We start from the raw sequence: 23647 nt of genomic DNA, 5'->3' as shown, positions 1-23647 counted from the left end.
TAAGGGACTATCCTCCCACAAACCCATAATGCAATGTAATACATTTGCTATGGACTTAGGCCATCCCAACACATAGCTTCTTGTGTGGTGAGATACAAGATTCAAAATAATAATGGTGCCGTACAAAGGCAACAAGGAAATACAATAATATAACAGGAGTAGTCTATATTTTCTCAACTTCAATTATGTTTACACATTCATTGATTGTGGTATCAGAGCATTTCAATGCTATACTTACTCAAATCCATTCCATTTTCCACATAGATTGTAGATGACAATATTAAAATGGCCTTTTCATCAGACTTGCTGTTTCAATCAGAGAGGAAAGGCAGACTAATATAGAAGCAGACAGGAGAGGAAGTCGTGTGGGTGATGGTAAGCTAGAAATACAAGATGGAGGAAGAAAGGGAGAGGCTTCTCGGAGATAGAAGTACACTTACTCTTGCTTCACTAACCCTAACTCACACCTCACTTTTGCTATACACATCGGAATGCACTTAGTCCTTCCTGCATGAAAATGTTATCTGCAATTTCATCACTCAGTCATAGAAAAAGCCCACCAAACATCTCTCCCTTGAATTGAGAGAATCTCTACATTTATTGCATTTACAAACATTCCCACACATCTATTTCACATTTATAAACGATGGACTAATATTGCATCTAATATTCTATATCATAAGGATACATTTTTTGTTGTAAAATGGAGTGATAAAGCACTGAAAGACACTGCAATGACTGGACATGGTAAGCTACAGTAACCATTTGCATGCATTGGTAGAAACCTTATTTTTCAATGGTAACACTTTCAGTGAATGCAACCAACAAATAAAGCATTCCAGGTAAGGCTGTGCATGCTTGATTGCCGTTGGGACTGTGGTCTGTACAACCTAATCAATCTTTGAATGTGACATATTTAATGACAATAAAGAGCTGATTATCAACTTATTTAAGATGTCAACATTTATAGTAAGTACACTGGGTGGGCTAATAAATACAATAGCATTTACAAAGCCGTATGGGCTGTGGAATCTTCTGCATGGAGACCTTGTATTTGATAAACTACTATGGGGCTGTATTGCTACCAAGTGGCCAATAATATTTATCACATGCTACTCCCAAGCCTACAGTGCACTCAAAAAGACTGAACTCTTCTTCGTGGCGCTGTTGAGCACGTGGGGGTGTGCTGCAATTGACAGCATAGCTACGTAGTACAGTGTGTGGGAACTCGGGAGACGGTTTTCCGTGCGTGTTGTGTTGAGTACCAGCAATGGCCCTGTTGAAATCTAGCAAGATCATCTCTACGGTCGGGGTACACCCTCCGTTGGGTGCGCTCTCCATTCGTGCCAGGTAAGATGTGCCCCGAGAGAACTGCTTTATTGACTAGCTACCACGTTAGCTGACAGCCATAGACAACTAGTCAGTGCAGAGCTAGCTAGCAGACGAACGACCCTTTGTCTTTTCCCTCAACGGGAGCAGGTTGGTTGCTAGCTATCTCAAGACAAATGTACAACTAGCATGTTAGCTAGTTTGTTTTCGCAGCCATTTTCGGGTAATTAGCAAAGTAGCCAATGATACAACGTTAGGTAACTGATTTCATAGGCTTTGTGTGGCTGGTTGGCTATTTGCAACCTCGCCACCAACCAAGGTTGTTCAGTAGCTAGCTGCCAAACTGACCTAACGTTACTTAACTAGGATCCAACGATGTGTTTTGGCAGCTAACTGGTAACCAGATAGCCACAGCTATAGTAGCTACATGCAGTTGGAGGAGTTGAAACAGCTTTAGCACTGTTAGAAATATTGGACTTTAATGTGTAGCAAACTAACAAGGTCACAAAACACTAACGAGCTTAGCTGGGCATGCAGTGCTTTTCCCCCTCCACATGACTGGTCAAGCATGTTTCATTACTGTACTGCTGGTGACTGGCTGACCACTGAAAGAAAGGTAGGCCCATCAAATGAAGCCATTGATGCAATAGATTATGATTTAAGTGTATGTCAGAATGTCATCCTTGCAACATTAGTGGTTGGTTGTTGCTGCCACATGCATGCTGCCACATCCAACATTCCTGTGTGTGAAAGCAGACTAGCTTAATCAACTTCAGACTGTTAGGGGATTATCACCTAATTTGGATCAAATCCTACTTAGTGCAAAGGTATCAGACTACTTAATCGGGTGTAAATTGAGTTGATGCAAGTCTGTAATTTACCCTTTCTATCTTCTACGGGATGGTTCAATCGCCTTCCCCAACTGTATCAGCTCATGGTGGTCCGAGGTGCAGATGGGTCCCCCTGACCCCATCCTGGGGGTGTCAGAGGCCTACAAGCGTGACACCAACCCTAAGAAGATGAATCTGGGTGTAGGAGCATACCGTGATGACCAGGGAAAACCATATGTCCTCAGCTGTGTTCGCAAGGTGTGTAATCATTGCTTGATGATTATGATGATGATGACTCTCATTATAAACCTCATAACATGAGAAACAACCTAATTTTATGAGAGACTAAGTTAAAAAGACATCAGCCTAGCTGCTTACAATCACTTGGACACAGAGAACAACAGACTTTGGCTGGACATTCACCCTCTGTATTCTTAGGCTGAAGCTCAGATTGCTGCAAAGAAGCTGGACAAAGAATACCTGGCTATTGGTGGTCTGGGGGACTTTACCAAGGCATGCGCCAAGCTGGCTTTGGGAGACAACAATGAGGTTATCAAGAGTGGCAGGGTAAGTCGAGCCTTTCCTGGAACCTCAGACATCCTGATTCTACAGCACAGCTTTAGAAGCCTTTTTTTGACCGTTTGTTGTTTATTCCTTGTTCCCAGAACATCACTGTCCAAACAATTTCTGGAACTGGGTCCTTGAGAATCGGAGCCAACTTCCTGGTAAGAGCCCTGTTCCTTTTGCTTGTTGTTATTTTATTATTTTTTACAAATCCAACCTTCATCATGAATGCTAATGAATGAAAGTCTCTTCTTTTCCCCACTGTCTTTGTTCCTGCTCCCCTCCCTCAGTCCCGTTTCCATACAGAGGCCCGGGATGTGTACCTGCCCAAGCCCTCCTGGGGGAACCATACACCCATCTTCAGAGACGCTGGGATGCAACTGAAGGCCTACACCTACTATGACCCAAAGACCTGTGGCTTTGACTTCCAGGGAGCCCTGAATGACATCTCTGTAAGACATGGCACAGAAGCCTAATCTTCCCCTACCAATGTGTACACATTGTACTCTCCCTATCAATGTGTACTTAAAGTAACTGCTGGATTATAGATTAACATGTGTTAATGTTTCCTCTTATTCAGAAAATACCTGAGAAAAGTATCATCATGCTTCATGCCTGTGCCCACAACCCCACAGGAGTGGACCCTCAGCCAGAGCAGTGGAAGGAGATTGCTAACCTGGTGAAGGTAAACGCAACTGAATATAAAGTGATGTAGTAGGGTCGTTCCATGAAATGAGTGCCTTTTGCATCCCTTTGATATTTTAGGTAGAAATTGTGCACAAATATTGAATTTGAGAAGCCTGTTATATTAAATGAAGTGCCCTTTTTAATTTAGACAACATGAAAACAAACAAACCTGTCCCTAATTTTAAGGTCAACCCTGTTAAATGAACTGAACTCTCCTTTTAATATGGTAAAACTATTCCTTTAAAAATTGTTTTAAAAGAAACTTGAACATCTGATAGTCAAATCATAGTGTAAAAGCAGGTGAGCTGATTCTACTCTTTTTGGCCATTTTCTGTTTTTTTTTTGTGGAGGGAAACTGAACGGGTCGACAATAACACATCAACCCTGTTACCCATAGATTAACAGGCTAGAAATGTTTAACAATAATTTTGGGGTGATGAAGCTTTCATTCAATTGCCCCTCTCTGTTGCACACAAGTTTCTATCACAAGGGGATTTATGGCTGATATTTACGTCAACCCTGTTACAGTTTTAGGGGGTGGGCATGGCAATTGGTGCGGCTGGCCCATTGACGCTGCTGAATTTTAGAACACATTTTAGAGGCCCCTATCTTGGCTGTGTAGAATATTTAGCATTTTAAAATACATTTCCTGCAATTCGACACATTTCTCCATAGAGCGGCAATACTTCATTTAGCAGTTTTAAAGCTAATTTCCTGCAATTTTATTACATTTTCCATGGATATTGCTGTTTTTGCTTAAACATAAAACAAAATCAATACGGCTACGGAGAATTTTCCATTCTCCCTGACTGTCTAGATTTTAATTTGGTGATTGTTAGTTCTCAAAGATTATATTATTAAAAAGATTATAGGTCATAATCTTTTCTACATACTTTATATCTGGTTTTAGTCGTTTTAAGTTTACACTGAAATTTGTTTTTTTATTATGTTGAACATGTGCTCTTTATGACAATGTTAAAATTAGGTGAAACAAATGTTTTCTACTACAAAAAAAATGTATTAAATTGGTGGAACGACCCAGTAGCCAGATGAAACCTAATTATCCACCAACCAGGCCAAAATACAGTGCCTTCAGATAGTATTCATACCCCTTGACTGAATCCAAATTTTGTTGTTAAACTGAATTTAAAATGGATTCAATATTTTACCAAATTCTCACCCATCTATATTCAATACCCCTTAACGACAAAGTTAAAATATGTTTTTAGACATTTTTACAAATGTATTAAATGAAATACAAATATCTAATTTACATAATTATTCACACCTTGAGTCAATCAATATATGTTAGTCACCTTTGGCAGCGATCAGTGCTTTTTGAGGTCAGTTCGATTATTTAAAAAAATTATCACGGATTTAGATTATTTAGGTTGAATGCTGTAACAACACAATTAATAAAACTCCCATGATGATAGTGACTGCTCTTTACTGCTTAACATATTTCAGTTGTCTGTATTACATTTGGTTATTTATTTCATTCCAAGTCATCATCTCATCTCTAGAGCTGCTGCATATGCTGTCTGACAAAGTCGCTATTTTGTAGTTCTTCAAACTAAATAAAGCATACTTTTATGACTGCTGAATAACAGCTATCAATCACTTAGATCATGTATTTTCAGGTAGAGCAGGGTTCGCAAGTTGCTTGAGGTGCTTAAATGCCAGGCAAATGTAGATTCAACCCTGCCTGCAGGATAGATTTTTATGAATGGTTTTGCCAGACCCATCCAGGGATGTAGTAGAGGATAAATTCCGCTTACGCACCTTTTTATTTGTGAAATAGCATTTACTCGCATTTCTTTATTTAATTTTCATTTACTCACTTCTTATTGCATTCCCAGCGTTGAGCAACGCTCAGAAGGATTCTTGATCTGAGTTCTAATCGTACTTACCTTTGTGAACGAGTGGAATCATAAATGATTCATGTATGCTCGTTATGTTTCCTGCTCCCCCGGATTTGCCTTTTCAGCAGTGCATTCACTCACCACTCTGTCCGATGGGAAACTCCGACCACGACATAGTTCGTTTCACTTCTCGGCCTACCTCCGCTCAGACCTACTGTGGCAAGTGGTAAGGGAGACGCCGCCGACAGTGGTTTTTGTAGTAAAAAAAAAAAAAAAAAAAAAAAAACTTCCCTCGCCTCCTGCCGTGTCAACAGACATCCCACAAAACAAAAAAAACCTCACTCTATGAGAGTGAGTGTACAACTGGTAAATAGTCGATGATATTTCATTCTGATGTCTAGCTGGCTAGGTAGGTTAAGGGCTCTGGCTGTTAGCAAGTTAGCTAGCTATAACTAGCTGGCTAGAAGGGTGAAGTTAGAAGCTAACGTTGAACGGAGCCTGACCTCAGCAGGAGCAGTTGACTGAAATTAAGCTAGCTCTAATCAAAAGATTGGCTAGTATAAATTCTCATAACAAAATACCTTTTCTTTACAGTGAGTAGTGAGACAGACAGTGGTGAGTCAGGCTGAAGGAGGCAAAGCAGATACACAGAGAGAGGAAACATTGAAGCAAGCAGGCAGAGAGGTTAGTAGTACGATGGTTCCCCAACTCAGGGTCTGGGCCCCATGTGTTGTCCCCTTAAATTGAAATAGTGTCCCCTGAGAGAATCTTTAATTTTATCAAACACAATGTTTTTCTCTTCAAATGGGTATTGAATACAACATTCTATAGTTAACTACGGTTCTTTTACACTGTCAGAATTCACTTTCATGTCATGTTGGGACAGCCTGGGGGACCTAAAATGTAGTGAAATATTAAGATGATTTAAATATAAAAAATGTAATATCTACACCAGTGGTTCTTAACCTGGGTTCGATCGATCGGTTCGGCGGAGGTCAAGACACACATCCGACTCATATGATTCGTGATGACACGCCCCGCTTGGCCATCATTGGCTGCAGGTGATCACGCTACATTGCTTGGCCTATCTGTGCTGCAGGGAATTTGGTGCGCTCATTAGTCGACTTGTGACTGTCGTGATGGTACGTCTTGTGATTTCTTTCTTAATATTTTAATCCCTTCATACTTACTATGTCGAGCAAAAAAAGAAAGTGGTCGGACAAATATGTACAATATGGATTCACATGTATAACGGAACGTGATGGGAGTCAGCGTCCTAACTGCATGATTTGCAATGCCAAGTTGAGCAATTCTAGTCTAGCACCGGCAAAACTAAGAGAACAAGCTGCATGGAGATGGAAAATACAAGAACACAACGCTCGCTGAATTCAAGGTGAAGAGCCAGATTCGATGAAAAGGCTACTCTGCCTGTTCTCGGCTTTGTAGCCATCAACAAACCGATCCTCACAGCATCATACGAAGTTGCTTACCTGATCGCAAAGCAGGGCAAACCACACACCATTGGTGAAACACTCATAAAACCAGCTGTGTTGAAGATGGCGAATATCATGCTGGGAAAAGAGGCTGAAGTTAAGTTATCCCAAATTCCTCTTTCAAATGACACCATCAGCGACAGAATAGAGGACATGAGCAGACATCTTGGCTCAAGTAGTTGCAGATCCGATTTCAAGCCCGGCAAAATTCAGCCTTCAACTCGATGAGACCACAGACGTTTCTAATCTAAGCCAGCTTGCTGTATTCGTGCACTGTGAAAGACGACGTGATAAAGGAAGATTTTTTTTATTTTGTAAGCCTCTTACAACAACAACTAAGGCAGCCGATGTACAGAAACTTGTGGATGACTTCTTCAAAGACAACAATCTTTCATGGGATATGGTTTCTGCAGTTTGTTCGGCTGGAGCTCCAGTCATGCTGGGAAGAAAGTCTGGTTTTGGTGCGCTAGTGAAAGCCGATGCACCACACATCATTGTTATGCATTATATTCTGCACAGGCATGCGTTGGCAACAAAAACCGTGCCTCCAAAACTGGCAGAAGTATTAAAAATTGCAGTGGAATGCGTGAACTATGTGCGAACTAGTGCTGAGGCACCACATCTTCAGTGAGCTGTGTAAAGAAATGGGCTCTGAATTCGAGGTACTTCTGTACCATTCTAACGTTCGGTGGTTATCCCGGGGACAGGTGCTGAATCGTGTTTTTGCCGTGCGTGTGGAATTAGCCCTGTTTTTGCAAGAGCACCAACATTGTCATGCAGATTGCTTAAAAAATTCTGAGTTCATTCTCATTTTAGCGTATATGGCTGATATCTTCACAGCTCTCAATCAAAAGATGCCGGGCGGTGGAGTCAACATCATCGAAGTGGAGGAAAACCTGAAGGCTTTTCAAAAAAAGCTACCGTTATGGAAACGACGAACAGAGAACGATAACTTCGCAAACTTTCCCCTGCTGGACGACTGTGTAAGTAAGATCGAAGATGTATCTGGAATCGGAGACATTTCTGTACCCGCGGAACTGAAGCAAGCAATTGCCACGCACTTAGATGAGCTTGCAAAGTCTCTCCACGAATACTTCCCTACAAGAGAGTCATATCCAGCATGGGTGAGACAGCCGTTCACGTTTAGTGTTGAGACAACAGATGTCAATGATGAATACTTTGAGGAAATCATTGAAATTCAGTAGAGCCAGGTTCAACAGCAACTCTTCAGAACAACAACACTTTTAACGTTTGTGTCAGATGGTAACGTACCCTGTTATTGCTAAGAAAGCTCTGGAGATTTTCATACCGTTTGTAACAATATATCTTTGCGAGCAATCCTTTGAGGATGGACATAAAAACGAAGAAAAGGAACCGACTTTGTTGCGAAAATGACATGAGTGGCACTTGCCAAGGTGAAGCCGCGCATTTCTGAACTGGTCTCAAAGGCAACCGCAGTAAATATTCATTATTTTGTTTGTGTGAATCATTTTTTGATGATTTTGTTCTTTGAACACAGTGATGTTGATGCACGGTTAATTTTGTGCACCAGTGTTACGAATCCCTTTTGGCCCGACAGTCTAGGGGGGATGGTAATGAGACCCGTAACATAACTCATGCAAATTATTATTGTGACAAAGTAAAAGTGTGCACGAAATAACCACGACAACAGAAATCTACCGTCAAACTCTAGGTTTATTTATAAACACACGGTAATGGGGGGGAGCAGGAAAAGGGGCTGAGCTGGACCCAAGGAAAGAAACAATAAGTATACAAAAACACACCCCTAAGCTAGACTAGCCTACTTTAACAACAGCTAACTAACTAACCAAAAATACAGTGGGTGGTCCGCCCAGTTCTAACTAGTGTATTTAACAAAGTTCACCTACGGGTAGTGTATGCCCATGGGCGACTTGTCTTGGTTTCCCCTTTTTCCCACCAGCAACAAACAAATACCATAACCAAAAATAATACTCACAGGTGATGACAAAGTGCTATGAAGTGCTTTAAACAAAAGAGAGGTTTAAGACACAAAGCGAGAGTGAAACACAGAGACCTACAGACATGGCATTTACAGAGAGATTGAGCTGAGCTGAGCTCTAGAACAAACAAATGATGGGTTTTTTTAAACCATGGGGAAGGAACTGTGATAGGTCAGGAAATAGGAGGAGGTGTCTTCTGATTGATTGATTGGGGAGTGATGATTTTCACCTGTGAGGGGAGAAGGAGAGAAAAGAAACACACACACACAGGATACACACAGACACAGGATAACTGTATCCGTAACAACCAGTAAAATATATACCTATGTTTTTGAATTTGAAAAAAAAAAGTTTTATTTTTCCAATTAAGAAGGGTTCGGTGAATGCGCATATGAAACTGGTGGGGTTCAGTACCTCAGGTTAAGAACCACTGATCTACACTGAACAAAAATATAAACACAACAATTTCAAAATCAGTCAACATCATCAGTACTGACTTACCACTCATGTATGTAGTGAAACATATTGAATAGAACTTGTAAGGTAGTGATGAATAATAGTAAGTTAGTGCTTTTTTTTCATGTGGTTGTGGCGATATATTAATTACCACGTTTTATACACGAAACCATAGAATATTGCCCTGTTGGATACAACTCCCTACTACATCGCACAGTTCAGGCTGGATCTGATTTATCTCCAGAGAAACTGCATTTACACTACATTTAAGTCATTTAGCAGACGCTCTTATCCAGAGCGACTTACAAATTGGTGCATTCACCTTATGACATCCAGTGGAACAGCCACTTTACAATAGTGCATCTAAATCTTTTAAGGGGGGTGAGAAGGATTACTTTATCCTATCCTAGGTATTCCTTAAAGAGGTGGGGTTTCAGGTGTCTCCGGAAGGTGGTGATTGACTCCGCTGTCCTGGCGTCGTGAGGGAGTTTGTTCCACCATTGGGGGGCCAGAGCAGCGAACAGTTTTGACTGGGCTGAGCGGAAACTGTACTTCCTCAGTGGTAGGGAGGCGAGCAGGCCAGAGGTGGATGAACGCAGTGCCCTTGTTTGGGTGTAGGGCCTGATCAGAGCCTGGAGGTACTGAGGTGCCGTTCCCCTCACAGCTCCGTAGGCAAGCACCATGGTCTTGTAGCGGATGCGAGCTTCAACTGGAAGCCAGTGGAGAGAGCGGAGGAGCGGGGTGACGTGAGAGAACTTGGGAAGGTTGAACACCAGACGGGCTGCGGCGTTCTGGATGAGTTGTAGGGGTTTAATGGCACAGGCAGGGAGCCCAGCCAACAGCGAGTTGCAGTAATCCAGACGGGAGATGACAAGTGCCTGGATTAGGACCTGCGCCGCTTCCTGTGTGAGGCAGGGTCGTACTCTGCGGATGTTGTAGAGCATGAACCTACAGGAACGGGCCACCGCCTTGATGTTAGTTGAGAACGACAGGGTGTTGTCCAGGATCACGCCAAGGTTCTTAGCGCTCTGGGAGGAGGACACAATGGAGTTGTCAACCGTGATGGCGAGATCATGGAACGGGCAGTCCTTCCCCGGGAGGAAGAGCAGCTCTGTCTTGCCGAGGTTCAGCTTGAGGTGGTGATCCGTCATCCACACTGATATGTCTGCCAGACATGCAGAGATGCGATTCGCCACCTGGTCATCAGAAGGGGGAAAGGAGAAGATTAATTGTGTGTCGTCTGCATAGCAATGATAGGAGAGACCATGTGAGGTTATGACAGAGCCAAGTGACTTGGTGTATAGCGAGAATAGGAGAGGGCCTAGAACAGAGCCCTGGGGGACACCAGTGGTGAGAGCGCGTGGTGAGGAGACAGATTCTCGCCACGCCACCTGGTAGGAGCGACCTGTCAGGTAGGACGCAATCCAAGCGTGGGCCGCGCCGGAGATGCCCAACTCGGAGAGGGTGGAGAGGAGGATCTGATGGTTCACAGTATCGAAGGCAGCCGATAGGTCTAGAAGGATGAGAGCAGAGGAGAGAGAGTTAGCTTTAGCAGTGCGGAGCGCCTCCGTGATACAGAGAAGAGCAGTCTCAGTTGAATGACTAGTCTTGAAACCTGACTGATTTTTGGATCAAGAAGGTCATTCTGAGAGAGATAGCGGGAGAGCTGGCCAAGGACGGCACGTTCAAGAGTTTTGGAGAGAAAAGAAAGAAGGGATACTGGTCTGTAGTTGTTGACATCGGAGGGATCGAGTGTAGGTTTTTTCAGAAGGGGTGCAACTCTCGCTGTCTTGAAGACGGAAGGGACGTAGCCAGCGGTCAGGGATGAGTTGATGAGCGGGGTGAGGTAAGGGAGAAGGTCTCCGGAAATGGTCTGGAGAAGAGAGGAGGGGATAGGGTCAAGCAGGCAGGTTGTTGGGCGGCCGGCCGTCACAAGACGCGAGATTTCATCTGGAGAGAGAGGGGAGAAAGAGGTCAGAGCACAGGGTAGGGCAGTGTGAGCAGAACCAGCGGTGTCGTTTGACTTAGCAAACGAGGATCGGATGTCGTCGACCTTCTTTACTGCAATGTGCGCATTGAGCTCACAGGAAAAAAAACAGAACGAAATGGAATTCAAATCATTTAACCGACATTTGGTCAATTAGTTGTTTTAAAAACGGAAAAAATTACCGAAATTTAAGTTAATTGCTCAGCACTAGCAGTTTACAGCTGTGAGTCTCTAAGAGCTTTACACACCTGGAATGTACAATATTTGCACATTATTCTTTTAAAATTTCTGTCAAGTTGGTGGTTGACCATTGTTAGACGGCCATTTTCAAGTCTTGCCATAGATTTGCTAGTAGATTTAAGTGAAAACTGTAACTATGGCACTCAGGAATGTTCAATGTCATCTTGATGAGCAACTCTATTGTATATTTTGGCCTTTATGTTGTGGGTTATTGTCCTGCTGAAAAGTGAATTTGTCTCCCAGTGTCTGTTGGAAAGCAGACTGAGACAGGTTTCCCTCTAGGATTTTGGCTGTGCTTAGCCCTATTCTTTTTCTTTTTATAAAATAAAAAAGTCCCTAGTTCTTGACAAGCATATCCACCATGCTTGAATATATGAGGAGTGGTAATTAGTGATGTGCTGTGTTTGGATTTGCCCCAAACATAACGCTTTGTATTCAGGACATAGTTAATTTGTTTGCCACATTTTTGCAGTTTTATTTTAGTCCCTTATTGCAAACAGGATGCATGTTTTGGAATGTTTTTATTTTGTATAGGCATCCTTCTTTTCACTGTCATTTAGATTAGTATAGTTAACCCACTGTTCCTAGACCGTCATTGAAAATATGAATTTGTTCTTAACGGACCTGCCTAGTTAAATAAAGGTCAAATAAAAAAATGTGTAGTAACTACAATGTTGTTGATCCATCCTTAGTTTTCTCCTGTCACAGCCATTAAACTCTAACTGTTCTAATGGCCTCTTGGTGAAATCCCTGAGTGGTGTCCTTCCTCTCCTTAGGAAGGACGCCTCTATCTTTGTAGTGACTGAGTGTATTGATACACCATCTAAAGTGTAATTAATAACTGCTCAAAGGGATATTCAAAGTTGTTTGTTTTATTTTTAAAGTCCAGGGTTTGTGAATACTTTCTGAAGGTACTGTACATAACAAGTTATGTTTTTCTCTTCCAGAAAAGGAACCTCCTAGTGTTCTTTGACATGGCCTACCAGGGCTTTGCTAGTGGTGATATTGACCGTGATGCATGGGCTGTCCGTTATTTCATTGAGCAAGGCCACAACATTGTGCTCTCTCAGTCCTTTGCTAAGAACATGGGTCTCTATGGTGAGTTATGATAATTGCATTGGTCAAATTTGAGGATAATGTTTTGGGGGAAACAAAATACCATATTTATTATTTAAGCTAAGCAACATGCCTTGTGTGATGTCTTCAGGTGAGCGTGTTGGGGGCTTCACTGTCGTGTGTAAGGATGCTGAGGAGGCCAAGCGTGTGGAGTCCCAGCTGAAGATCCTCATTCGGCCCATCTACTCCAACCCTCCCATGAACGGGGCGCGCATCGCTGCCACCATCCTCAATACACCAGACCTGTACAAAGAGTGGTGAGTAAGTCATCCACGAAATGTCGTATTTCAATTGTCGCATAGCCAACATGATACGAGCCCAGTTGAGTGACGGCTATTCTCTCCCTAGGCTGGGGGAGGTGCATGGCATGGCTAACCGCATCATCACAATGAGGGAGCTGTTAGTGGCCAACCTGAAGAAGGAGGGCTCCACTCAGAACTGGCAGCACGTCATTGATCAGATTGGCATGTTCTGCTTCACAGGGCTGAAGCCTGAACAGGTAGAGTAACTGTTGCTGAGACTCTACACTGTCTCATAATATAATATAGTATGTGATTTCCATTGGGTTACTTACTTGTAAGGAATCATTGGATGAAACATCGAACGTGGCTATACTTATAAGTATCTGTCTAGATATTAAATAGCTTAATATGCAGTTGATGAGTCGTAATGAGTAACTATTCCAACTTGTGCAGGTGGCGCGCCTCACAAAGGAGTTCTCCGTCTACATGACAAAGGATGGGCGTATCTCCATGGCTGGCGTCACCTCTGGCAATGTGGGTTACCTTGCACAAGGTATCCATGCAGTGACCAAGTGAGACAGCTAACCAGGAGTCACACCGTAGTCACCACCAGAGGAAGGAGGGGCGGTAGCGTCAGACAGGAAAAACAAAACAACTTATGTAAATTAACCCTCTCCTCTGCTTTCCTTTAGGGAAAGAATCAAACATAATAAGATACCATAGGGTTATTTTATTTTTAATTTTCTGTTGGCATTGTCTAGATATTGTCTAGATATTGTATGTTGGACTATCTGTGACTAGGTTTTTAATGTGTGGTTCCCTGAAAAAATATCCATGGAATTCTTGAATCTTTTTTTTTTACCCTCCCTCAGACATGCATGCTGTGGTCATGAGCTCAAAATATCTTGTGTAAGTCATACTTGACAATGAAAACTAACAAGCACAATATCACTGTTTGGAATCATGTCTTATATTGCAGCATGTCCTCTCACTTGGCCTGAGCACACCCTGTCTCTAAGAACTGTGCTCAACTATTGGCTGTGATATGGAACACCAAAAGTAATAATGGTTAAGACATTTTTCTAGAAAATTCTTTACTAAAAATACTGGTTTAAGGTAATTGTATTGAAATGTGCGTCTAATTTATTAAGGATTAATTTACAAAACCTTTTTCAAAAAAATGTCAGGTGCTGCAAATTTTTGTTTCAACTTTAATGCCAGTGGAACCTTTCTAGGTGATGGTACTGGGGTCATGGCACTTGTTTTATGTGGGATGATATGTGCTGCATGGAGTCTCTGGTTGTGATGATCCGCCAGCCACAATGTGTGTTAAGGATGTTATTTTGCTGTTGTAACGGAAGAGCACTGTCTAACAATCAACAACTGCCACATCTCCCATGGATACTGTACCATTTAATTAAACTGATTATTTATATACACTACCGTTCAAAAGTTTTTTTTGTCCACTAAAATAACATCAAATTGATCAGACATACAATGTAGAAATTGTTAGGGTTGTAAATAATTGTAGCTGGAAACGGCTGATTTTTAATGGGATATCTACATAGGTGTACAGAGGCCCATTATCAGCAATCATTACTCCTGTGCTCCAATGGCACGTTGTTAGCTAATCCAAGTTTATCATTTTAAAAGGCTAGTTGATCATTAGAAAACCCTTTTGCAATTATGTTAGCACAGCTGAAAACTGTTCTGATTTAAAGAAGTATTAAAACTGGCCTTTAGACTAGTTGAATATCTGGAGCATCAGCATTTGTGGGTTGATTTCAGGCTCAAAATGGCCAGAAACAAAGACTTTCTTCTGAAACTCATCAGCCTATTCTTGTTCTGAGAAGTGAAGGCTATTCCATGTGAGAAATTGCCAAGAAACTGAAGATCTGGAACAGCGCTGTGTACTACTCCCTTCACAGAACAGCGCAAACTGGCTCAAACCAGAATAGAAACAGGAATGGGAGGCCCCGGTGCACAACTGAGCAAGAGGACAAGTACATTAGTGTCTAGTTTGAGAAACAGATGCCTCAAGTCCTCAACTGGCAGCTTCATTAAATAGTACCTGCAAAACACCAGTCTCAACGTGAAGAGGTGACTCTGGGATGCTGGCCGTCTGTCCAGTTCCTCTGTCCAGTGTCTGTGTTATTTTGCCCATCTTATACTTTTATTTTTATTGGCCAGTCTGAGATATGGCTTTTTCTTTGCAACTCTGTCTAGAAGGCCTGGATCCCGAAGTCGTCTCAATGTCAACAATGAAGAGGCGTGTTTTGCGGGTACTATTTAATGAAGCTGCCAGTTGAGGACTTGTGAGGCATCTGTTTCTCAAACTAGACGCTAACATACTTGTCCTCTTGCTCAGTTGTGCACCGGGGCCTCCCATTCCTGTTTCTATTCTGGTTAGAGACCGTTTGTGCTGTTAAGTTAAGGGAGTAGTACACAGCGTTTTACGAGGTTCTTCAGTTTCTTGGCAATTTCTCGCATGGAATAGCCTTAATTTCTCAGAACAAGAATAGACTGACGAGTTTCAGAAGAAAGTCTTTGTTTCTGGACATTTTGAGCCTGTAATCAAACCCACAAATGCTGATGCTCCAGATACTCAACTAGACTAACGAAGGCTCATTTTATTGCTTCTTTAATGAGAACAACAGTTTTCAGCTGTGCGCACATGATTGCAAAAGGTTTTTCTGATGATCAATTAGCCTTTTAAAATTATAAACTTGGATTAGCTAACACAACGTGCCATTGGAACACAGGAGTGATGGTTGCTGATAATGGGTCTCTGTACGCATATGTAGATATTCCATAAAAAATCTGCCGTTTCCAGCTACAAAAGTAATTTACAACATTAACCATGTCTACACTGTATTTCTGATCATTTTGATGTTATTTTAATGGACAAAAAACATGTTATTGAAAGAAAACACAAGGACATTTCTAAGTGAGCCCAAACTTTTGAACGGTAGTGTGTGTAATATATGCTGTATACTGTATGGACTCTTTTGACTCTCATTTTCAGGAGCATGAAAGGTGTTTTGTTGCTTGCACATTGCCGTTTACTCCCATGCCCCCTGATTTTCAGTGTGTACTGTACATCACAGGCTGCTGGTGGCACCTTAATTGGTGAGGACGGGCTCATAGTCATCACTAGAACAGAATAAATGAAATGGTATCGAATGCAGCAAACACATGTTTTCTATGTTTGATTCCATTTCATTCACTCCATTCCAGCCATTATTATGAGCCGTCCTCCCCTCAGTAGCCTCCTGTGGTGTATGTTTCTGAGGGGCCATGGAAAGCACAGTTCAGGCGCCCTGTAACACACTTTCCCTCAAAGCCAAGCACTGGTTTTTACTTTGTTGTGAAAGAACAAGATTAATGGTGGACTCCACCTTGTACATTATGGAATGCAGGGTCAAAAATGTTCTAAAGCATGTCAGTAGAAGCTTTGAATGGGTTTTCAATCTCCTGCTCTGAGGTTCCAGGACTCTGACACCATGTGGTGTCAGGAGTTAGAATTATTTTATTTTGCACATTAGGTGGAAGCATCTGTTTCTGTTCCGAATAGACACTGATTTTTAACTACTGTACCCCTGATATTTTTCTGGCCAACATCACTATCCACATTTGTTTCATAGATTCATTAAACCAAAGTTAATTTGAATGGTACAAATCTGACCATCGTGATTGTGCACTGTAATCTTCTGAGTTTCTCAGATTTCGGTAATGTCAGACCAGTGTAAGTTCTCTGTAAAATAAAAATGGTTGCACAGTTTGTAAATGTCAGATTCTTCCTTTTCAGCAATATATATGCCATTTAGCAGACGCTTTTATCCAAAGCGACTTACAGTCATGTGTGCATACATTCTACGTATGGGTGGTCCCGGGAATCGAACCCACTACCCTGGCGTTACAAGCGCCATGCTCTACCAACTGTGCTACAGAAGGACCACAAAGTGAACTGTATTAGTGAGAAGGTAAACTTGTCTTACCATAGTCGGGTAGGCAAAGGGATAAGGTGCTTTAGGCCTAATACTTTTTTTGAACTAAATGACTACACACATTAGGCTACATTTATTTTCTATGATGTGCTATGTAGGCCTACTGTTGATGTGGGTATTGCGCCCTCTGCCTTTAATTAGGTGACTAGGCTAAACCACTGAAGTAAATCTTTGTGTACTGTAGAGTCAGTAGTCACTACAGTGCATATGAAGAAATAGGCCAAAATATCTAATGGCTTTTCATAATAACCATGAGTTACGCTTAATTTTTGGGGACTAACGTTAAAGGTGACAGGACCCAGGCGAGGCCTCAGTCTGCAAATAGTGGAATTCTGGTGATGTGAGCTCTGCTCCGGGTAAGATTATTGCCAGAAACCTAGCACAAAGGCTGGAAGACGGCGAATGCATGCAGCTGATAATACACACTTCTACACTTCCCGTGGACCAGTTCATACATGACACATTCTCCATTCAGGCTGCAAAGGCGTTGATTTCCTCCTTAACTCGATTTAATGGCAAGAAGGTGGAGAAAAAAACTGGAGAAATATGAGGACGACGAGCACGCAGATGTGCTTCTCTGAGGGGGGTTCTGACAGTTTGTGCAGAAATTCTTTGGTTGCGCAAACCCATCAGCTGTCAGGGTGGCTGATCGCAGATGATCCCACAAGTGAAGAAGCCGGATGTGGCTGGTTGAACGTACTGCCAAATTCTCTAAAACAACCTTGGAGGTGGCTTATGGTAGAGAAATCAACATTCAGCTCTGGTGGACATTCCTGCAGTCAGCATGCCAATTGCACGCTCCCTCAAAACCTGAGACATCTGTGGCATTGTGTTGTGTGACAAAACTGCACATTTTAGAGTGGCCTTTTATTGTCCCCCGCACAAGGTGCACCTGTGTAATAATCATGCTGTTTAATCAGCTTCTTGATATGCCACTGTCAGGTGGATGGATTATCTTGGCAAAGGAGAAATGCTCACTAACAGGAATGTAGACAAATTTGTGCATGAAATAAGCTTTTTTGCATATGTGCATATGTGACTTCTTTGTAAACCACAAATTCTAAGAGGATATTCAATTATAATATTTTATTTCTGAGCAGTGAATGATCCAGTTCTTTATCTCATTATATAGAAATATTCCACTGTTATGTCTGAAAGGGTGATGCATTTTACGGCTCTCTTTTCCAATGAAAAGCATTTTGGTGTTATTACATAATATAGTAATGGAGAGTATTTATTTGCACTACCTGTCTTTAGAACATTTTGTAAGAATCCTGCAAAATAAAATTTATCCCATGTGTTATCCCCTATGACGAATAGTAGGAGTTTTTCTGATGTTAGATCAATCTGAAATACAAGTTGTACACAAAAGTTTTTAGAAAATGAGGAACAAGGAAGTGGATATGATTAAAAAAAACGTTTTCATCCGTATGTTAAGAATGCTTTAGTTTGCTCTTTAGTTATACAAACACTGTTAGGTAAATGCTGAAATAATTTAAGCCCTGTTTTATTTTATTTGCACTATCTTATCATTCTTCTGGCAGCTATTTGGATACTGCATGTGATAAACCTTATCTAACAGTGGCTTTGCAAATAGTGCTGGTGGAACAATGAGCCAGAGAGTAATGTGAAACCGTCTATTTACAAATGTCAAGGCTGCTTGTGGAGAAAGTACAATAAGACGAGGCAGTCTGGAAACTTCCTTAGAAACTAATCAGACCTGTTAAACCAGGTGGTGGATAGGCAGGTACTGATAGGATCAGTAAGTCATTTTGTCAGAGGATTAATGTATGGTAATGGAAACACAGGTGACAGACAGTGAATGGAGAGGGACAGACGGATGATGTCATATGGTATTAAGTCTTATTTTCTTACTTCACACATATCACATTGTGTTTAGTCTTTTGCCATAACTGTAGTTCTATCAGATGATGTTTGCCAGTGTGTCACTGTATATTTGTATCTGCCAATTGTAAATTAATGGACAGAATAGAGTGATTAAGGATATAGGGTGACTTTATTGATATGTACAGTGCTTGTACATTGTGTAATACTATGAAATGTTATTGGGGAGCCAGATGACATGATAGATATATTTAGTTTACTTATCTGATGTAATCTCCTTGTTATGACTGTTATAACAGAGTTGTTATACAGCAACACTAACGAAAAAATGTATCTCTAAAATGTAAATATGCATTAAGAACCTATGATGGGTCGAACATGAAATTGTTCAAGTAACATTCCATAGAGGAGACTGTGGTCTAAAGTTTGTTACTGGATCTCATGAATGTTGTTTAACCATTGAGAATTGCACCAATTTTGCATATACTGTAGGACACCAGGGTCAATATATGATTTGAATAGAACATTACAAGTGCTGAAATCATATGGCATCCTGCTCTGCAGGGTTTTAGATGGCAGAGAGACATGCGTGTCCTTCCCACTGTAGACCTGTCTATTGGGGACCTACGCATGCCCTTCAATGAAGAGGTCAAGTACTGTATCCTGGGAATCTCTGTAACCCTCTTCCTGATTGCTATGGGCATTCTGGTGTGGCAGTTATACCGCTACTGCTCACAGGCTCCAAAGGAACCTGGTAAGTTAACTAAATAAGTTATCAGTTGGTTGTTGGTTAAACCATATATGGGTCAAGCACCAACGTACAGTAGAACTGGATGGAATAATAATTAAAGTACTGAACATTCTTTATTGCAAATTCCTATATTTTTTGGATGCTGCTTTAATTCTCTATTCAATGCAGTGGATAACTTACTTTCATCTGATGGCAAGCCAGCAAAGACAGAAGACCTCTACATGGAAACCCAGAGGCCTAATTTTAAGGTTAGAGAACTCTATTACTTGTAACTATTAATTCCTTTGGTTTCTCACAAGGAACGCTCTCCCATCTTGTCTTATGTCTACACTGAAATATGGAGCAACAAGCTTCTACTATGATGAATTGCTAACATTCTGTGTGTATCTTTGCAGTCGTGCTGTTCTTGAATGGACGTAAATCAAACAGAGGGCTTATCTCAGTGAGTTGTGGTTTAGAGAACGCACTGAAATAGACAGTATGACCATATCTGTTCCCCAGGTGGAGAAGCTCCATGAAGAGGCACAGAGGTTGAGCCGTTGCCTGTACATGGGCAGCCATATGGAGCTGCCCGGCCTGGGGAACCAGCTGAAGGGCTCCCTGCGCTTCTCCCTCTACTATGACCAGCTGCAGTCCAGACTGGTGGTCACCGTCCTGGAGGCCCGGGGCCTGCCGGTCAGGGACTTCAGCCGCAGTGTGGACCCCTTTGTGAGGGTTCGGCTGCTATGGGCCAAGCATGATAATGAGGAGGAGAAGGAGGAGCAGTCCTCTCCTTCACTGCAGTGTGTGCTCCATGAGTGGCAGTCCCGTATGGTGAAGGACAGCAGCAGCCCTACGTTTGGGGACCAGTTCTCCTGCTCTATGGAGGAGGAGGATGTCCCTCACACCACCGTCAGGTTTGAGGTACATAACGTAGTGTTACATTGATTAGCTAATTAAATCAGATAACCAAAATATTGTCCTCTTTTCTGCAGGTCAGAGACTTTGATAAGTTCTCCAGGCATGGGTTATTGGGAGAGGTCAGAGTTTCTCTGTGTGATATGAACATCTCATACCCTCTTGAAGTACTGGAGGATCTACAGACACCACAAAAGGTGGATGATACACTCTATCTGGACCTACACTCCGCTACGTATTTATTTGGACAGTGAAGCTAAAACATTGATTTTGGCTTTATACTCCAGCATTTTGGATTTGAGATCAAATGTTTATGAGGCGACAGCTCAGAATGTCATCTTCTATTTTAAGGTATTTTCATACATACGTTTTACCGTTTAGAAATGAAAGCACTTTATGTGTCTAGTCCCCCAATTTGAAGTATTTGGACAAATTCACTTATAGTGTGTTATATATATATTTGTTATTTTTTGAACCCATCCACTCTTCGGAGGACACATCTTGTTTTTTTATTTTATTTTTCCAGCTTTTCTGCTACATACACAGTACCATTCAAAGGTTTGGATCCACCTACTCATTCAAGGGTTTTTCTTAATTTGTTTTACTATTTTCTACATTGTAGAATAATAGTGAAGACATCAAAACTATGAAATAACACATGGAATCATGTGGTAACTAGAGAAGTGTTAAACAAATCAAAATGTATTTTTGTTTAACACTTTAGGTTACTACATGATTCCATGTGTTATTTCATAGTTTTGATGTCTTCACTATTATTCTATAATGTAGAAAATAATACAAATAAAGAAAAACCCTTGAATGAGTAGGTGTGTCCAACCTTTTGACTGGTAAGAGTGTGCAAGCTGTCATCAAGGCAATGGGTGGCTACTTTGAAGAATCTATTTGTTTAACTCTTTTTTGGTTACCACATCATTCCATATGTGTTATTTCATAGTTATTCTACAATGTAGAAAATGGTAAAAATAAAGAAAAACCCTTGAATGAGTAGGTGTTCTAAAACTTTTGACCGGTAGTGTATTATATTCTTATTTACAATAAAAGTGACTCCAACTTGATGCAATACATTATTTAGCATTCATTTATATCGGGAAAAACATTATCCGAAACACAAACTACAACAAAAACTGAAAATGCATCGAACAAGTTTGTAGAGTCACACGTGTGATGTAGTCATTGTGTGCTAGGAATTTGGGATCAAATACTAATCATTGACTAAATTGAATACACTGTAAGTAAATTGTTCAAAATACTTATTCAGATGGGGGGACTAGATACATAAAGTGCTTTCACTTCTAAACAGTAAAACTGATACGTATACAGAAACCCTCAAATTAAAGCTGGCATTATGTACTGTCGCCTCATGACTTGCCTAGTTAAATAAAGGTTATTTAAATAAAAAATATAAAACGTTTGATCTCAAATCCAAAATGCTTCACTGTCCAAATAAATACACATGGGAGTGTATGTTCAAATGATATCAAACCTGTCGGTGTACTGTCATGACTTTAATAATACAGTATTACCATTTCCAGGACATGGTTGGAGAGGTGCTTCTCTCTCTAAAGTACCTCCACACCCTCCAGAGACTGGAGGTGGGTCTGCTGAAGATCAGGGCACTGTCTCAGCAAAGTGAAAAAGACAAAGGTGAATGCCACGTTTCTTGTGTGATAAACTCATTATTGAGCAGACGTTGCATACTGTTGCGTTGTAGATACAGGTAGGATTGATTGGTGATTGTTTAAAAAAAGTTAGTTTCATTTTTCTAGTTCGGTTGTATGCCCGGATCAGTGTCCTCTGCAACCAGTTTAAGCTGCGACACCAGAAGTCCACTGCTAAGACCCTGTGTGAAGTGACCGTCTTCAACGAAGTCATGATGTTCACCCTGCCAGACCCACAGATCAGGGCGTGCTGCATTGTGGTCTCTGTGTACAAGATCAATGCAGCCAGGAAGTCATCAAAATGCCTGGTTGGCCAGGTCACCTTTGGAAAGGGAAAGAGGTCAGAGGAGGAACACTGGTGTTTGATGATGCGATCATTTTGTCAGCCAATAGCAAAGTGGCATCCGTTGTTGATCTGAGGTCAGCCAGGCCCCCTACTTTGACTATGTTCTTGTAATGTACAGATGGTTTTCACAAAATCTAAGATGAAACCTCATACTCTTCCATGTATAGTGACTATGCAGGACAAGCAAATAGAAAGTGGCAACTTACAAGAATTTGTTATCTTGATAGATGTGTCTCGCCTTTAAACCCCAAGTCGAAGGTCTTGTGAAAAAGCTAAGGCTCAAGTTAAGTTTTTATTTTCATAATAAGTCATGTTTTTCTTTTGAAGTGCGAAAGAGGCTTGTTTCCGATACTTTTGTCTCTGTAATTGATTATGGTGATATCTTGTACATGTATGCCCCTGTGGAGTCATTATGTATGCTGGACACTGTGTACAATGGGGCGCTGAGGTTTATTACTGACTCTAAAGCGCTCACACATCACTGTATCCTCTATATGAGAGTGGGCTGGCCTTCATTAGCTCTTCGGCGATTACATCATTGGTATTTATAAGGCCATATTGAAACAGCTCCCATTTTTGTCCAACAGACAAATGAAAACTATCGCCTGTGCTCACTTGACTGTGTTTTGGTGATTGTGTCTAAGGCCCGTACGGAGAAAGGGAGAAAAACATTCCAGTTCCAAATTAAAGGAGCTTGTCCCTTTATATTAGTTAAAAGCTAGGTTAACACTATAATGGGAAATTATGGAAAGTTTTGGAAAATGAAGTGGGGGGCTGTCAATATTTTGACTCCTAGTTGCACCACACTTTCCCAAATCATCTTGCTGTTAAGTGTGTAAATTGGTGTTTTTTAAACTGTAGTTATTTGTGTTTTACGTTGTAAACGTGTCTGCAACTCTGTGTGCTGCTATTTTGGCCATGTCTCTATGGTAAAAGAGTTTAAATCATCTCAATGAGACCGAACTGGTAAAATAAAGGTAAAATAAAAAATGGAAATGTGTGGAGGACCAGGATTATTAACATTTAGTTTTTCAAGCTATTTCTCAAAATTGATATCACCTCTGTGAAATAGACTATGCTTTACTATTATACTATACTGAAATGTGGTAAATCATAAGTTCCAGCTGCTCACCTGATATGAGCAGTGCCTGATCACCTGTGAATATTAAACACTATATGCAGTAGGACACACAAGCTCACAGAACGGGACCACCGAATGCTGATCAGCTTAGTGAGTAAAAATCGTCTCTCCTCGGTTGCAACACTCACTACCGAGTTCCAAACGGCCTCTGGAAGCAACTTCAGCACAATAACTGTTCGTCGGGAGATTCATG

The 23647-nt window shown here is 41.3% G+C and overlaps 2 protein-coding genes across 4 annotated transcripts; both read left to right on the top strand.

The window, feature by feature from the left end:
• Nucleotides 1-1165: 1165 nt before the first annotated feature.
• Nucleotides 1166-14227, top strand: LOC118401250 (aspartate aminotransferase, mitochondrial-like). The gene is made up of 10 exons (XM_035798608.2): nt 1166-1350; nt 2261-2417; nt 2598-2726; nt 2825-2884; nt 3014-3175; nt 3304-3408; nt 12378-12528; nt 12638-12803; nt 12895-13045; nt 13242-14227. The coding sequence occupies exons 1-10, from the start codon at nt 1271-1273 to the stop codon at nt 13362-13364; spliced, it is 1284 nt and encodes a 427-aa protein (XP_035654501.1). The 5' UTR covers nt 1166-1270; the 3' UTR covers nt 13365-14227.
• Nucleotides 14228-18479: 4252 nt separating this feature from the next.
• Nucleotides 18480-23313, top strand: LOC118401249 (synaptotagmin 1-like). Of its 3 annotated transcripts, none has more exons than XM_035798607.2 (7): nt 18480-18648; nt 19205-19394; nt 19593-19639; nt 19893-20294; nt 20366-20485; nt 21842-21953; nt 22076-23313. In XM_035798607.2, exons 1-7 carry the CDS (start codon nt 18646-18648, stop codon nt 22384-22386), a joined length of 1185 nt encoding a protein of 394 aa, XP_035654500.1. In that variant the 5' UTR covers nt 18480-18645; the 3' UTR covers nt 22387-23313. The 3 variants fall into 3 exon arrangements, with proteins under 3 accessions (XP_035654500.1, XP_035654498.1, XP_035654499.1); XM_035798605.2 differs by having other exon boundaries at nt 19560-19639; XM_035798606.2 differs by having other exon boundaries at nt 18488-18648; nt 19213-19394; nt 19560-19639.
• Nucleotides 23314-23647: the final 334 nt, after the last annotated feature.

The sequence above is a fragment of the Oncorhynchus keta genome, chromosome 22, assembly GCF_023373465.1.
Source record: "Oncorhynchus keta strain PuntledgeMale-10-30-2019 chromosome 22, Oket_V2, whole genome shotgun sequence".
NCBI classification, from domain to species: Eukaryota; Metazoa; Chordata; class Actinopteri; order Salmoniformes; family Salmonidae; genus Oncorhynchus; species Oncorhynchus keta.
The sequence above is the reverse complement of the archived record's forward strand: the minus strand, read 5'-3'. Positions and strand labels throughout refer to the sequence as shown.